Genomic DNA, 17,253 nt, shown 5'->3' with positions numbered 1-17,253 from the left:
TATTACTTTTGCTAAACTTCTTATAATTTTCAATTTGATGTTTATAAGTATTACTATTTTTGATTATTGTTACTTCAAATGAATCATTTTATGCAATTGAAGTTGAAAATTAAATAAACCATTTTATATTCTTGATTTTTGTTTGATGTTTGATATTGAAATGTCGAATGGCTTCTAAATTTTTGAAATCAGTCCAGCCGTTTTTGAGAAAACGTCGATTTAAGGTCAAAATCTGTTTACATATACACATACACATACTTTTTTCAGTATTGGTCTCATTCGATTCAGAATGGCTTGAAACGTCGAGAAAACATAAAATTATCGAACCGATTTGAATAATTTGAAAAAATTTCATACATTTTCTATTTTTATTTTATATATTCATAATTTTTAACAAATTTATTTTATTAATTATATTTTAAAGAAATTCATTTGAAAACAAAATTTTTTTTTGATTCAGTTTAATAATATGTCAGCACAATAACTTTCTTTGAGCGAAGCTTATATTTATTTAATATAAAATTCAAAGGTTTATATAATATATGATGCTACTTATGTTTGTTGTTTATATTTAATTCTAATATGGTTTATAGACATAATTTATATACCAATTATTAAAATTATTCTTCAACAATTATATATTTCGGATCACACATTATTAAAACTCGTTGATAGTCGAGTTTTTACATGAGTAATAAATCCCGAAAACATTCAAGTGAATATTTAAAAAAATGTTTATTAATGACTTAATAATAAAAAATTGTCATAGTTGTTAATTATTTTTATCGAATTTAATAAGTTTATATATCGAGTTAAAGAAGATTACAAAATTTATATAAATTTTATAATACAAATATATAAAAAATTGATGACTTGACAAAATTGGTTGCGTAAATTATGGCAAATTTAGCAACAATTTTCTTTTGAAATCAGTTTTTCTAACACGTTAATATAAACAACTGAATGAATTGAACCATGTAATGGTGAATTGAGATTTGGCCTACATTTGCAATAGATATTTTTCTCTATATTTTATTTTTTTTCTCTATAAATCTTTTAAAATTAATTTTTATCAAGGTCCTTCAAATTAACATATTTGGTGTTAATAATTGCATTTGAAAAATAGTAAACGAATATTTACGATTTTCCAGAATTTATATTGATATATAATTTAACCTACATTTATTTGTGATTTTAGTGATTAACGATTTGCATTAATTTGCAACGGTATGAAATGTTCAAGGACCGCACCTTCAAATGCTCTGTTATAATATACGAGTAGAATGTGTAACGCACGTTCCATATAAATTGCAATAAAGTTTATTTAATACTCTATGCACGAGTAAATTATATATATTTGCAAATTGTATAAATTGATTTATAATGAAAAATAAAGTTCACTGAAGATTCCGACAAATCATCTTAGCAGTTCGCACTCATTTCGCTTGTTTATATTTTTCATTACAAAACCAGTTATATAATTTTCACACACACCGTTTTGTATATATATATATATATATATATATATATATATTATGTTATATTTATATAAATATTTAAAAATTTACATAAAAATATGTTGATTACTTTTTTATTATAACGAGCATGTTTCATCAATAATTAGCAGTTTTATAAAAAAAATAAGATTCGGGTTTCCCGAGGATATAATAGATTAGCTACTCGTAAATGACGGACTTGTAATTATTGTATATAAACTTGTTTTTATTAAAATCTATTCTTTGAAACGTTTTACTACTTTTTTATGTAGTAGGATCTAATAATTTTCTATTCAATGCATATAGTACGTGAGCATAAAATTATATAATGAATTTCTTGTTTTTTTATTTCAAAATTCACAATAGGTTCATATAATTGTAAAACTTGATGACTAGACGCGGGTAAAAAATAAAATAAGTCACTTAATTCAATTTTAATGATATGCGTAAAGAGGATAAAAAAAAACCGTTTGTATAATCAATTAATTTAGTTCTGAATTATAATATTATCACCTAGTTGATATTAGTTTGACAAAAAAAATTGACTAATAATAAGTTAGGCTTTCTGTGTCAACGTTTTGCAAACCAAAGATCCAGATTCACTTGAAATTATAGATCTAAAATATGTTGGCGTTGCTACAATAAATTAAAAGCCATAAGTATTAGAGAAATTCTAATACTAAATATGTATATATAATTATTATTATCAATAGACCAACCGTTAGTTTTTCTTCTAAACAAGCTACGGAATTAAGAAATACCATCACAACAGCTCATAGGATTCTTAAGTTCTGATTGCTGTTCTACAAAAAATATAATTAACTAAATTTTATTTAACAGCCTCCAAAGAACTATTCTTAAATCTTGATGATCTTGACAAGAACTATGATCAATCTTTACAATGATTGATTCTGTTTTATTCTCAAACTAAATCCCTTCACAATTTTAATGTAAATTGATTTTAAATTATCGGAATAAGTTAAGCTAATTATCGAAACGGTTGAATGTTTACAGTTTGGTGATGCGATCTGCTATTAATACATCAAACATGATTTTACTGGTTTCTTTTATATATATTTTATATATTTATATACCACGAACGTCAAAAATGAGGCACGCTTAAGTAAATCAATTATTCAATGTCAATGAAAGCCAATGAAAATCTTCAACGATATGGGAAAGCTATCAAACAAAACTATACGTATTTAATATATAATAATTGCCTGTTATCATAAAAAAAATAAAATTAAGAAAAAATGTTTATTATTTCGTAATTTGCCCCGTAGGGCAAGTTATAGTAATCGCAAAAATATCGATAATGAAAATGTTTATATATCTTTACGCTTCAAAGGTTTTCGAACATTTTAACATACCCTATAAAAAATGGATGTACGTTAATTAGTTTTTGACAAAAGCAGGTCCAGCCTTTTCGAAAATGCGGAGCAAAAAGTGTCACAAATTAAGGTGACCATATTTTTTAAATCAAAACCGGGACGGCAATTTTTAGATATGGCAATCCGGGACGGAGGGCGGGGGGTTTGATTGAGCTTTTTGCTAAATAATTTGCGAATACAATAAAACTTATTTTTGTTTCAAAGGATTCATTTTATTAAAATTAGAATTGCAGATTACTTGGCAACAACTTTATTATTCGATTTTACATATTGTACTCTTTATTATACTTATATATTATTTTTTTACTTATTATATCTTTTTTTATCTACATGTTTTTTTGCTCTTGATTTGTATTTTTTTAACATTTTCTTCATAATTAACTTAAAAAACTTGTTCGTTCACTTCCATAAATGTTATTATTTTTATGAAATTGTAAAGTTCGAATTTATTAATGTGAGAGGCTGTTTTAACCCGCCTTTGGAATTTTGTATTTCGGCAGATGATCATAATGTATTATTTCATATATACTCGTTGTCTGGTAATATAATATATATCATTTCCAGATATTTGATGGGTAGTTGCAAATTTATTATCAAGTAATTACGAAGATTTAATTTAAACCTTCAATACTTTTTAAAAACCCTGACAATCCGAGACAAATTTTGGTTTTAGAAAAGCCCGGGACACAATGTATAAATCCGGGATAGTCCCGGCCAAATCGAGACATATGGTCACCTTACAAAAATGGTTTTGAGTCAGTTCAGTTTTTGAGATAACTGAGCGACCGAGTTGAATGACTCAAAAAACATTTATTTGCATTGACGAAATAAAGAACTGATTAAATTTTTGGAAGGCAGGTCCAGCGGTTTCGGAGATCTAATAAAAATGTAAAAAAATGCCATTTGGTGGTCAAAAATGATTATAAGACATACATATATATATCAAATTATCAGAAATTTAATAGAGATTATGTTAAGTACAAATTTTGTTTACATTTATTCTTACCAATGATAGTAACGCGGATAGCGTTACCTACTTTATGATGGTAATAAAATTTTAGAAAGAATAAAAAACATGTCCCTAATTTATTCAATTTTTAATTCTCATCGTTGATTGTTGAATTAGTCATTTCGTTTGTTTATGGATTTACTGCAGTGCTATATAAAGATTCAATCAACTTTCATCAAAACTAAAAGAAGACTCATTTAAAAATAAATTTAAATATGGGTTTATGATAACTGAAAATTTTGCATTGGTAGTTTCTCTTGGTTAAAATTTGTCCGTCACTTACAACTTGCATAATTTTGATCTCATAAAAGTTAAATTCTCAAATTTCTTAAATCAATTCATTGCGCATTAAAATTCAAAATTTTAAACAAATACTTTCGGAAAGACGGTTTGCGAAAAGTTGTTTCATACAGTTTAACAATAGAACCATAAAAACAATGAAATATCATTACCTTTTGTTACGGTTACAAAATATTTCTCGTTCGGTTTCAAAATTTGGCTAAAAGTTAACGAGAGGGTGATATTTTTATTACACTCTCGAATATTTCTATACTTGTTACGCAACAAACTATAAGCTATTGGCGACAAACACGATACTGGCTCATACATAAAATATAAACGTTATCTGGTAGAAATGTAATTTGAAGAGCGGTAACTTCTTTCATATATTTTTTTTACAAATCATAAATTTTATTAATGTTCTTTTTGAAACAAATTATGAAAGAACAATCTATTTCGAGCACACCTGAGTAAAGTTATCATTATTGAACTTAATAATTGTGTAGTATAAACCAACTTGTGTTGGATGTAGTAGCAAAGAAATAAATTATTTTTTTATACTTGGTATATTTTTTAAATCTATAAAAATGATATTTATAAATATTTAAGAGCGGAATAATAACTCAGTAAAATTTATTTTTTATCTTGATCTTGAAATTAACATTGTTTGTCCTTGAAACTTAATAATCTTTATTACGAATGCTAAACGGATTGGAAATTTTAAATGACTGAATGGAATAATCGAGTCAAAGGAAATCATTTAGGAACGTGGTAAAAAAAACATTCTAACTTTCCGCTTAAAATGGTAGTTTCAATAATATAAAATAATAATATTATTTGTTCTCAACTAATTGCATAGATTGATGAATTCAAATTTCGACAAATAAGAAATTGAACTTTTTTTTTATTAGGAAGTAACATGGTGGCATTAAGTTGGAACTCAGCAGGATGTTTTACAGGATGGTAAATAAAATTCTATCCACAAAAACCGTGTTAATGGATGTGAATGACATTTGATTGTCGTGTTGTAATGACTGTTGTATCGTGAAATTTATTGCGTCAACATTCATAGTTTTGGCATACAAAACATCTCGCACGCACGATTAGTGTAATTAGCTTGTAAATCTGGAAATATACCTCAAATAAAAACATCTTCGGCAACCTCAATGTTTTGGTTAAATGTTTCGGATGCATTTCCTGGACAAATTGTCTAGGCATCCGATACAGTATGTATAGGCGACTGGGTACGGTTGTGCCACTTTTTTTTTAAATCAGCCATATTTTGTTTGATTTACCAGTTAGCTGTGAGATAAATAAATTAAATGGCAGTGTCTTTAAATACGATGAATTAGTCATAAAATCTAATCATAAAAGAAAAGTGCAAATGCCACTACCGTCTACACCCCAAGGATGGTTGTAATAGGCATAACGCCAAAATATTTTATAATGTCTTTTATTGCCAGAAATATGTAACGCAACATAACATAATCATTTAAACAAAGCTGATGAATGTAATATTTATAACATATAACAAAAAATAATGTTTTGAACGAAGTTAACAAGATATCTTTGTTTTTTTTTTCTTGTATTGATTTTTTTTATACTCTTGATTTCTATTTTGTCCTAAGTTAGATTTTTTTATCAGTTTAATTTTCACCCGAAAAGGACAAGACTCATAACCACAAGTCACAACCGTCTCTTACTTAGGCACTTACGGGGCACTTTTTGCCCCGTATCTTTGGAACGGCTAGACCTGCTTTTGCCAAAAACTAATCAGCACGTTTCCTTATCAATACGAATCGAATGTTTTTTGAATTATTCAAATCGATTGATCGGTGTTCCCGAAATCGTCGGGAAAAATTTGTATCCGCACACACACACATACACGTTCATACATTCATTTTTTTTAAGGTTTACCAAAATATTCAGAAACCTTTGAGACGTAAAGATATATAAAAATTTTCGTTTTCGATTTTTTTACGATTACTAAAAACTAATTGTTGGTGAATTAACTACTAAGCTCAACCAACAACGTAATAAATAACAATAACATAGCAAACAAAGTAATCTATTAACAGTTATTATTAAAAGTTAAAATAAACAGTTATTAAAAAAAATCGGATAAAGAAACTTTTTTTGATTTTTATTAAGTTATACAATTTTTTATTTACCAAGTTAGATAAAAAGCAAAGATTAATTGGTTTGTTTGGAAATAGTTTTGAAAATTTCCAATATTGATGTGGTACACAAAAGCTAAGAACGTGTGTTTGAAATATAAAAATGAGTTTTGAAAATTTTCAGTATCAATATGGTTAAAATCATATTTAGCCACCAAATTTGCCGATCGCGCAAATTAAATAAGAATATGAATCGAATATTAAATTGGTTGATCTCCATTGGGCCCGAAAAATTGTGTTTCACCATATATATATATATATATATATATATATATATATATATATATATATATGGTATATATATATATGGTATATATACATTTTGCAAGAATGTTTTAAATCGCGGTATTAACTATTTCTTTGAAAATAGGTGACCATATTTTTTTTAATAAAATCCGGGACGAATTATAAGGTCTTTGAGAGGGGGGTGTTGTTAGCTACAAATTATTGTGCACATTTTTTTGGTTCAAATTTTCTAGTTGAAATATATTTAAAAAAATATTGGCAATCAAAACATTTTAAAAAATCCGGAACAATCCGGGGCAAAACACCTAAAACCGGGACAAATATTGCTTTTAGAAAAAGCCGGGACGAAAGGCGGAAAATCGGGACTGTCCCGGCCAATCCGGGACGTATGGTCACTTTACTGAAAATAATTATTAAATTAAAAAACTGATGCGTAGGAACAAAAGTTAACGAAGCACCTTATATAAAATTTAAACCATTAATTTTAAATACGCGATATTACACGAGTAATAGAACTTTGAGATCAAGCTTGCAAAATAGTGAAAATTACTTATACACTGGGATGACAAATATAAATATGCATTATTTGCATACTACTTTCATTCTTTCTGAAGTGTGCTAAAAAGTCGAATGACTTTGTATGAAGATTTTCATTTTACGATTATAAACTGCATATATACATAGACACAGATTAGATTGAATCTAATATCTACAATCTTGGCTTTCGCCTATAAGTAAAATCTCGCTGTATGTCGAACCCGGAAACACATTCATTACCGGCCGGAGAATATATATATATATATATATATATATATATATATATATATATATATGTATATATATACATATATATATATATATATATATATATATATATATATATATATATATATATATATATATATGCGCGTGTGTGTATGTGTGTAGGTAGGTGTGCAGGTGTGTATCTGATATTTATATATGCACTTGTGACCACTCCAATAAATTTATGCTAATCTTTCTTTGATTCATGATTGATTAATATTATATATTATTAATACATTCTATTTCTTACATTTCACCATAACGTATATCCAAAGGAAATCAAAGAAATAAAACAGTGAAACTTCTCAAAATATTGAAAACACAACAATATGAATAACAAGTGAAGAATTTGAAATTCATAAATATTTAGCTTTCGCTGTTTAGTTTATGTATTGTGCTACTATAAATTCCGTTATGTTTTGTTTTATTCTCACACTTCTCACGAATGAAATGGTATCAGCCATAAATGTAGAACATAAAATCATAGTTGAAACTAAGAAATGAGAAAAGAATTATATATATATATATATATATATATATATATGTGTGTATATATGTATATATATATATTGTGAATAAACAAAATACTTTTTAAACTGTCATCCATCCAGATAATAAACACAGAGAGAAATCTATACGTTTCATACATTGACAGTCACAATCAACCCTTCGTTGTGTGCTCGAAATTATTATCTTCATTTAGTTTCTTTGCATCAAATATTTTTTTATTCTTTTCACTAATATGATTGTTGTTGAAATATTATTTTATTATGTTTATTTTGTGTTTTGTGTCTTTTTTTCTACTTAAGAAGTGCCAAATTGAATCTCGAAATGTATGGATTTATTAAAACTATTATAAGAAACATACTTTAATTTTCTTTCTATTTCGGTTATGTGGGTTGGTGCTTGTTTAAGAAGTATTTTGTATTATTTACACACACACAAACATATTATATATATATATATATATATAATTCGTAATTGTTTTTGAAATTACACTGAAGATGAGACACACCATGGTCTCGAAACGTCTGTAATCATAAAATAAAGTTGTGTTAAACAAATCTGAGTGCTGTTTTGTTCATATTAAACAATTAATATTCGTTTCACTCATATCATAAAATTCTATATATATATATATATATATATATATATATATATATATATATAATATAAATATATATACTTCAGATTTTTGTTCGACGTTGAAACGTATTAATGTGAATATTATTAACATATAAATTTTATTCTGTTGATAAATCTTTGATATTTACATATTTTAATTTAAGTGATTCGTATAATAAATCTTTCATTCATATAAACATAATTAATATGCCACTAAAACTTTATCCAAATTTATAATTAAAGTATTATATAAATTAAATTTGCACGTAGGAAAGAGACATTACATTTCAATTTTAAATTTAACGGAAATTGGTTTAGCATAATATTCGATATAATTATATAAAAAAATAGTATAATATTTGTATGCTGCATATTAAACTACTCTTTTAGTTAATTTAATTGCTTGTCATTATTCTGTTAGTGTAATATATATTATTAAATATAGTAATATTTAATTTGAAGTCAGAAATAAATTCTATCAAAGTTATTTATATTCATGCATAAATACAATATATATATATATATATATATATATATATATATATATATATATATATATATTGGAAGTCATTGTCTCACTTTTAAGGGATTTTCCTTCAGGCGTACAGGGTCTTTTGTTTAGTAAGCACTCCACATAGTTGGACACCAATCTATCACTACCCAATATACCTTCAATGTCAAGGGAATCATATCTCGATGAGTACAGTTCCGTAGACCATACGCATGTTGTACATAGTATAAACACCGTTACATTTAAAAATCTCATAGTTATAATGAAATTGCAAATGGGTAACGTGAACAGCACAATAAAAGAATACTAGGCATTAGAAGATGAGGCTCTTTCTATAGTTCGGCACCGATGCAGCGGCCGTCCGATATTTCTTTATATTTAATATTAAATGTGAGAGATACGCGCGTGCCGCGATTGTCGCAAGCTGACTGATCAACAAGCGAATTGATGCAATTTAAAATACTCGCTATCGGCGTATTATGAATTTGTAATCACTCGCGAGTAGAAAGGGTGCTACGTTATTCTGCGCGGCTACAATCCCGCGACGGCGACGAGCGCACACCTCTACAACTGCATACATATACAAATATGTATATACGCATACACACATACACACATATACATATAAATAAAAAAATAACTAGTGGAGCGCATGGCATCGTGCCTTAAGGCAAATTGCTGGTACTTCCCGTACCAAAAATTTTTTTTTTAAAAAACGATTAACATTTTTGAAAAAATTATACTTCAAACAAATTAGATTTTTGAGAAACTATAAATTTGACAAAAAATGACTTTTTTTGAAAACAAAAAATTTTTTTTTGAAAAAATATTTTTTTTTTTTTTTTGAAAACAAAAAATTTTTTTTTAAAAAAAATGTTTTCTTCATTTTGACATATTTTGGAAATTCTGAACTTTTTTCAAAGCAATCGTACTGTTTGAACTGCATAGAGACGAAATGTCAAAGCGTTTAAGTGCCGCGCCGCCGTCTAACGGATAAGCATTGGTACGGAACCCATAGAAATGTAAAAAAAATTATAATTATTATTAAAATCTCTATAAAATATCTGATAATTTGATGTGCATATGTCTAATGATTATTTTTAACAGCCAATTGGCATTTTTTTTTTTACTTTTTTATTAGATCTCCAAAATCGCTAAACCTGCCTTCATGAAAATTTGATCAATTCTTCATCTTGTCAATACAAGTAAAATGTTTTTTGAATTATTGAAATCGGACGCTCCGTTCTCTTAAAAACTGAGTTACCATTTTTGGCACTTTTTGTCCCGTATCTTCGGAACGGCTAGACCTACCTTCGCCAAAAACTAATCAGCACGTGTCCTCATCAATACGGATCGAATGTTTTTTGAATTATTCAAATCGGTTAAAAATTTGTATTCATGTCATGCCAAAATATTCAGAAACCTTTGAAACGTAAAGATATATAAAAAAATTCGATTTTTTTGCGATTACTATAACTTGCCTTACGGAAAGTTAAATATATATATATATATATATATATATATATTATATATATATATATATATATTTCTTTTTTCTATCATTAAAATTATCTAACATTTACGTTAATTTCTTTGAATACTTTTTAATAATTTTGGATTTAGTGCAGTTAAAGTTAGATTTAATCTAAAAGTGCATAAATACATTGATCTTAAATTTATTTAGAAAACCGAGGCGATTCGCAGGTACTCATAATCAAATTATCCAATCGTTGTCGCTCTACCGAACTATTTTTAAAATCTTATTTTCAGTCTAAACTTTTTATGACAAAAATTTCAGTATGTTTATTATTGTTTACATAATGCATAATATTTAAAAATTTCCAATTATTTCTAACGCATGGGCAATATTAATATTTGGCTTTTACTTTACTTATTTATTTGGGGGATTTTATGCGATTGAAGCATTGAGCAAATCATGGAATGCAAAAAATTCTATCCCTGCATTATAAAACATAACACTGGTCTGTACTTCATGTTGGATTATTTCAATTTAATTTTTCATTGTTTAAAATATCCAAAATTGCATCGTAAACTTTTCCAAATTGATATCGTAAGGGCCGAATTGTATGTATTGATCTTTGCTTTCAATATTGTCCAAAAATTAGTAGAATATGCAAAGAAATTATAAATTTCTTGAATTATATTAAAAAAACCTTTATAATACATTTCATATCCGAATCTCGTATTGGAGCCTCGCATTCAAGGTAGGATCGGCACTGTATATAATATATTGAGAGTTTTGTCGACTAATTGATCAATTGATACATATTTGAGGTATTTTGCAACCCAATCGTCGAATTAAAAAAAAAGTTAAAATAGAAAAATTCTTTATTCTATACAACGTTTTGACACTTAATGTGTGTCATCAGTCATCATTTATCTGAATCGAATCAACAGATTTGAATGATTTGAAAGATTTGATTCCTATCGACAAAGAGAATTGGTGATTAGTTTTTGGCCAAGACAAATCCAGCCGTTTCGAAGATATGGGGCAAGAAATGCCGAAAATGTAATTCAATTTTTGAAATTCAATTTGGTATAACTTTTTAATTATTGCGAGAAAAAGAAAAAGAAAAAAACTTTGTTATAAAACTTGTATATGATCTTTCCATTAAAAAAATAAAAAAAAATTATTCAAATACCTAAATTAGGTATACAAGTTTTATAACAAAGTTTTTTTCTTTTTCTTTTTCTCGCAATAATTAAAAAGTTATACCAAATTAAAATTTGAGTTTGAATTCGGTACCGAAGAGCGCCGACAAATCCCGAACGAAGCCAAGCGCGTGTGACGTCATTCTGTTACGGCTGATCATAGTAGTATACAGCTTTGAACATGCGCTATGCTTTGAGCTTTGTATAATATCGTTCTGTCATTGTTAAATATTCAAAAATATATAAAAAAATGTCAAATGTAAAATGTTATCGCTGTTGTAGACTTCATTGTTATCATCGCAGCAGCACTAATTAATTTACAAAAACCTATAATTTCAAGTTAAATTTAGAAGAATAAGAAGAAGAATATTTAAGAATATTTTCATGACAAAAGAAATGGCTAAATGTATATTTCATATATTTATTATTTTATTTATTTATTATACCTTTATCGTTTATTGCATTTGTATCATATCATCAAAATATATTGAATAATAACTAATTAAGACTTTAACTTTATTAACTTTGTACAGAGTTGAACAGCTTTGAGTATATATTTTTGAACCAGAATACTATACATTTTTTAATGAGATCTTGAGTGTTTGCATCATCATATATCAATACGCTAACATAAATTTTTTGATTGTCTTCAAAGTTTTGATCGGCAACACAAAAGATTTCCTTTCTTTTACCTGTCATTAACAATTGCAGTTGCATTTGAGCATTACACTTTAAGTTTATTTTGCCCTTCGGCAAAAAAGTGTACCACGCGTTTTTTGTGACATATATTATATCGAAGATGAGCGTGATTTTTGACTCATTAATTGTTAATGTAACTAAAAAGGCTTTGCTTCGAACTCGATTTTCTGGAGATACACGTGCTTTTAAAATACAAATTTCATTTTTACGACCAAGTTGAGCATAACCCACAGCTTTGTCGCCGTAACTTTCACGCGATGCTCTAAAATTAATTTATTAGGTAATTTAATTCAATATAAAATTAATACTTAAATATTGTGATTTATAATATTTTTTAACAGACTTATTACATCAATGCCTTGGCGTCTCGAACTTCCGCAGAATTAAACCGAACATCATTTTTTAAAAGTTCGGCTACCATAAATATATCAATATTAGGAACATTATCAGAATTTGCTTTTATAAATCCTTTATCACACATAGTTGAACTAAATTAACTTCAACAAATCGTTTTTAAAAGAAAATTTACCACGTGTTTATCAAGTTCCGTAAAATATAGTCGTAAGAACTGCACTAATAGAGTAACGGCACTGCGCTGTTGTGTGGCTGCAATTACAATGTGACGTCACAGGCACGGTAGCCGTTAACGGTCACATGACTAACTTTTGAATTTAATCAATTTTTAAACGCTCATAACTAATTGAAAAAACATTTTTTTTTGTTTTTTCTTTCACATATCAATAAATTTAATAATGTAGTTTTAAAGCGCATAAAAATAAATATATATATATTTTTTTCAAATTCCCAATTCTGATGAATTCTGTATCTGATTTCAATCATTCAAGTAACATTTTACTTGCATTGATAAAGTTAAGAACTGATTGAATTTGGGAGAAGGAGTTTCAGCGGTTTCGCAGATCCAATAAAAAAATAAAAAAACACAATTTTGCGGTCAAAAATGATCGCTAGACATATGCATATCATATTATAAGATATTTTACATTTACAAAATAGCGATTTTAATAATAAATATAAATTTTGATAATTTTGATAACAGCAAAGCAGCGCTATAGATTTTAAAAAAAGTTAGAAAATTGCAAAAAAAATAAAATATGAAAAAAACTCACATAAGATATTTTTCATAAATCTCAAAATTCTCAAAATATTAGTTTTTTCAAAGTTTTCAAAAAATTTTGAATTTTTTTTAAAAAAAAAGGTACGGGGAGTTCCACCAATTTGTAAATCCTTGCCGCCACTCAGGATTCGGTTCACTGATTGTGAGTAAAAACTGAATTCATGTTAAGATAGTAGTTACATCACATGTAGTGCTCCATCTATCCTGCAATCTGCAATATATCTAGGCATACAAAACTATTTTTGAATAGTGTTGATTTCACACAATCAGCTAAATTTATAACAAACTGCATTTGTCTTACTTCTCTAGAATTTTGACAATTGAATACTAGAATCTCATTAACGAGATATGGTTTTTATAATACATAACATGTATAAAAGGTTTGTGGGTGATCCAGATCTATATTAGTACACTAGATTTAGCTCAAAAAAGATTTGAGGAAGCACCTACCAAAACTATATTTCTGAAAATTTTTTAATACGCTTTTATCTTTTCATGTCCCAATTTGAATATTTTTCAGTGGTTAGGACACACAGAAATATTTGCAAGAAAATGGAATTTTCTAAATATCTATATATAAAAATGGATATAAGATTGTCTGTCTGTCTGTGTGTGTAATTTCGCCGTGAAAATTTCAGAAACTGTTAAGTATATCCGCGGACAAGTTTTCGTATATTTTGGTTGAAACCAAGCGGTAAGGGTTGGCCACCACAAAGAAGTTTTTTTTTTGTAATGCGTATATGAAAAACACATCTTATCCTATTTTTATCCTCTAAACACAAGCCCCTATTTTGTAAGAATTATTATAGTAATTACACAATTTTTCATCTCAATTTCTGCTAGTGTACGCTTTTAAGGCTTATGATAAACTAACTTTCACATAAAAAAAAATAATTTAATCAAGGGTTCTCCAACTCTATTGCAGTTATTAAATTAATTTTCCTGAATTTTACCGCGAGTAAAACAGTCCACTTTCTTGCGGTAAAAAGGACCAGGTGGCAAATTTTTGAAAAAAAAACAGCATAAAACATTTCTACAATGATGAATTATTCGGGAGTTTTACTGAACATAGTCAGATAGTTGTTTGATATGTGCTACTTGTTGTAATCACTATTAAAATTTAATGTAGTTTTTGTGTTTTGCAAATAATTTTTAGTGTCCTAACCACTGAAAATTATTCAAATTGGAACAAGAAAAAGATGAAAGTGCATTAAAAAAAATTCAGAAATATAGTTCAGTTTTTTTATTTGAGTGGATGCCTGCTCGTATCTTTTTCAGCTTAATCTAGTGTACTAATATAGATCTGGATCACCCATAGACTATAAAAAGCTATACATACCCCGTTAATGAGATTGATTGAAGTATTCAATTGTCAAAATGGTGGAAAAGCAAATCAAATGCAGTTTGTTATAAACTTTGTCGATTGTGTGAAATTGATATTTTTATCGAGTCGCGTCTGATTTTCACAATAATTTGTATTTATTTATATTTTTTCTCGACAAACATTCAAATAATTTCTCAGATTGTCAACACCAGCAAGGCGACGATTAATGAGAGATTTAGCAAACTTGCAGAAGGTTCCACCCACTGAAGTGTCGAGTGCTCCCTTAGATAATAATATATTGCGATGGACTGCCGTTATATTTGGGCTCCTTGATACACCTTTCGAAGATGAAACATTTAAATTGAGATAACTATTTTTGGAAGATTATCCAAATAGGCTACCACTCGTACGATTTACGTCCAAACTATTTCACCCCATATATATATATATATATATATATATATATATATATATATATATATATATTCGAAAATTATCTTGTATGCCTAGATTGCAGGATAGATGGAGCGGTACATATATCTGCTATCTTAACATCAATTCAGTTTTTACTCACAATCAGTGAATCACCTGCAATTTCAGTGGCGGCAAAGATTTGCAAAGAAAATGGGAAAGAGTATTATAAACAGGTCCATCTTGAAGAAAATGAGTGTGGAACAAACATTTGTTGACTAACGCTGTGTGCATTGTGAGATAATGCATATTTAAATTAATTTAAGAAAAACCATACATATAACAATGTACAAGTTAAATATACGGCTGCATCCAATAGAAAAAAGCTTTTGCTTTTTTTTTATAATTATCTATATTTTATAGAACAAGTATAATCAGTAACATTTTCTATTTTCATTCGTAAAAACGTTCTGGACATATCAATAGGTACTTCAGTAATTAACAAACAGATTACATATAAAGTTTCTTTTTCTTTATGAGCAGCATTTGATGATAATCTTGGCATTCAACAATGATGTATCATTAAATAAAATACAAGAGCAAGATGAGAAATGATCCTAAATGTTTGCTTTTGTATATGTCGAATCGATTTACGTCATTAGGTTCTTTGACCCATAAAGGAATGTGGCTTATTTTATTCAACGTAACTGCATTACCTTGTGCATTTATGTACTGTATACTCAGGGGAACCACAAATCCAGTTATAATAAGTTTACAATTTATGAAACTTTGTAATATTATAACAAATGGATCGTTTTGTTTTTACAATATATTTTCTTTTTATGTATATTAGTTTGTTTGGCCAAGGGTTTGCACACATTAAATATGATACTAACTTTAAGCTACATGTCTTATTTATATTGAAGATTATTAAATTATTAACTTCCCGTATATTAAGTTATAATAATCGCAAAAAAATCGAAAATATTTTTTTTTGCATATCTTTACGTTTCAAAGGTTTCTGAACATTTTGGCATATCTTAGAAAAATGGATGTGTGTGTATGTATGTTTTATACAACATTAATATACAAAGTTTCATACTTCAAATATGAATTTAAAATTTACAATTCAGTTTGAAAATGTATATATTTCAAATGCGTTATTCTGATCGTAAGAAATATATCCCCAGATGAATTCATTCGGCACCTCTTGCTAATGTAAACTTTCTCAAGTGCTTTGAGCGATAAGTTCGTCACTGTATATTTTATGAACAATAAAATATATAGTTGAACAATAAATTATATAGTGATTATAATTATCCATTTGAAAATGTTTAAAATTTATTAAATTTATTAATCATTGATCAATATTTAATGATTACTGATTTTTTTTCCTCGAATATTTAATTCTGGTACGGGAAGTTCCAGCAATTTGCCTTAAGGCGCGATGCCATATACCACTAATTTATATCTAGATATTGATTACCAGAGTTGACTTGATGAATAATTTTGTTGCACTTGACATAGACATTCAAATACAGTAGTTTTTTTTCTCTCATAACGGATAATTGATTATAGACTGTCAAAACAAAGCCTCGTTTAACGAGTGATGTTTTGCATAATAATAGCTAGCAAAGTAAAGTAGGACAAGTATCTTATGACTTAAAACATTTAGTCAAAACTTTACATTGTATTATATGTAAGTAAATTTATTTATTTCACTATACTATTAGAAATTTATAAAAAAATCACTTTTTCAAGAAACACTAATCTAATTATTTATATATCTTATATAGATCGTATTTTAAGATTGCCCATAGGGTAAGTTATAGTAATCGCAAAAAAATCGAAAATGAAAATTTTTATATATCTATACGTTTGTGGTTTCTGAATATTTTGGCATACCTTAGAAAAAAATGGATGTATGTGTGTATGTATGTGTGTGTATGTGTGTTTGAGCGTGTGTGTAT

General features: G+C 27.3%; 2 protein-coding genes and 1 pseudogene across 2 annotated transcripts in view; 2 read left to right on the top strand and 1 right to left on the bottom strand.

The window, feature by feature from the left end:
• Window positions 1-9,392, bottom strand: part of LOC113376979 — a 44,832-nt gene extending 35,440 nt beyond the window's left edge. The window contains exon 1 of the mRNA XM_026617120.1: window positions 9,110-9,392. Within this exon, the coding sequence (XP_026472905.1) occupies window positions 9,110-9,296 (187 nt within the window). The 5' untranslated portion in view covers window positions 9,297-9,392. The remainder of the gene's footprint in view (window positions 1-9,109) is intronic.
• LOC113376978 overlaps window positions 1-17,253 on the top strand; it is a 53,619-nt gene that overhangs the window by 13,594 nt on the left and 22,772 nt on the right. The window lies entirely within an intron of this gene.
• On the top strand, window positions 14,895-15,565 carry LOC113378209 (annotated as a pseudogene).

The sequence above is a fragment of the Ctenocephalides felis genome, unplaced genomic scaffold (assembly GCF_003426905.1).
Source record: "Ctenocephalides felis isolate EL2017-DRISC unplaced genomic scaffold, ASM342690v1 CF-g0.4_SCAFFOLD_01886, whole genome shotgun sequence".
Classification (NCBI taxonomy): domain Eukaryota; kingdom Metazoa; phylum Arthropoda; class Insecta; order Siphonaptera; family Pulicidae; genus Ctenocephalides; species Ctenocephalides felis.
This window is presented reverse-complemented; position numbering and strand designations above follow the sequence as displayed.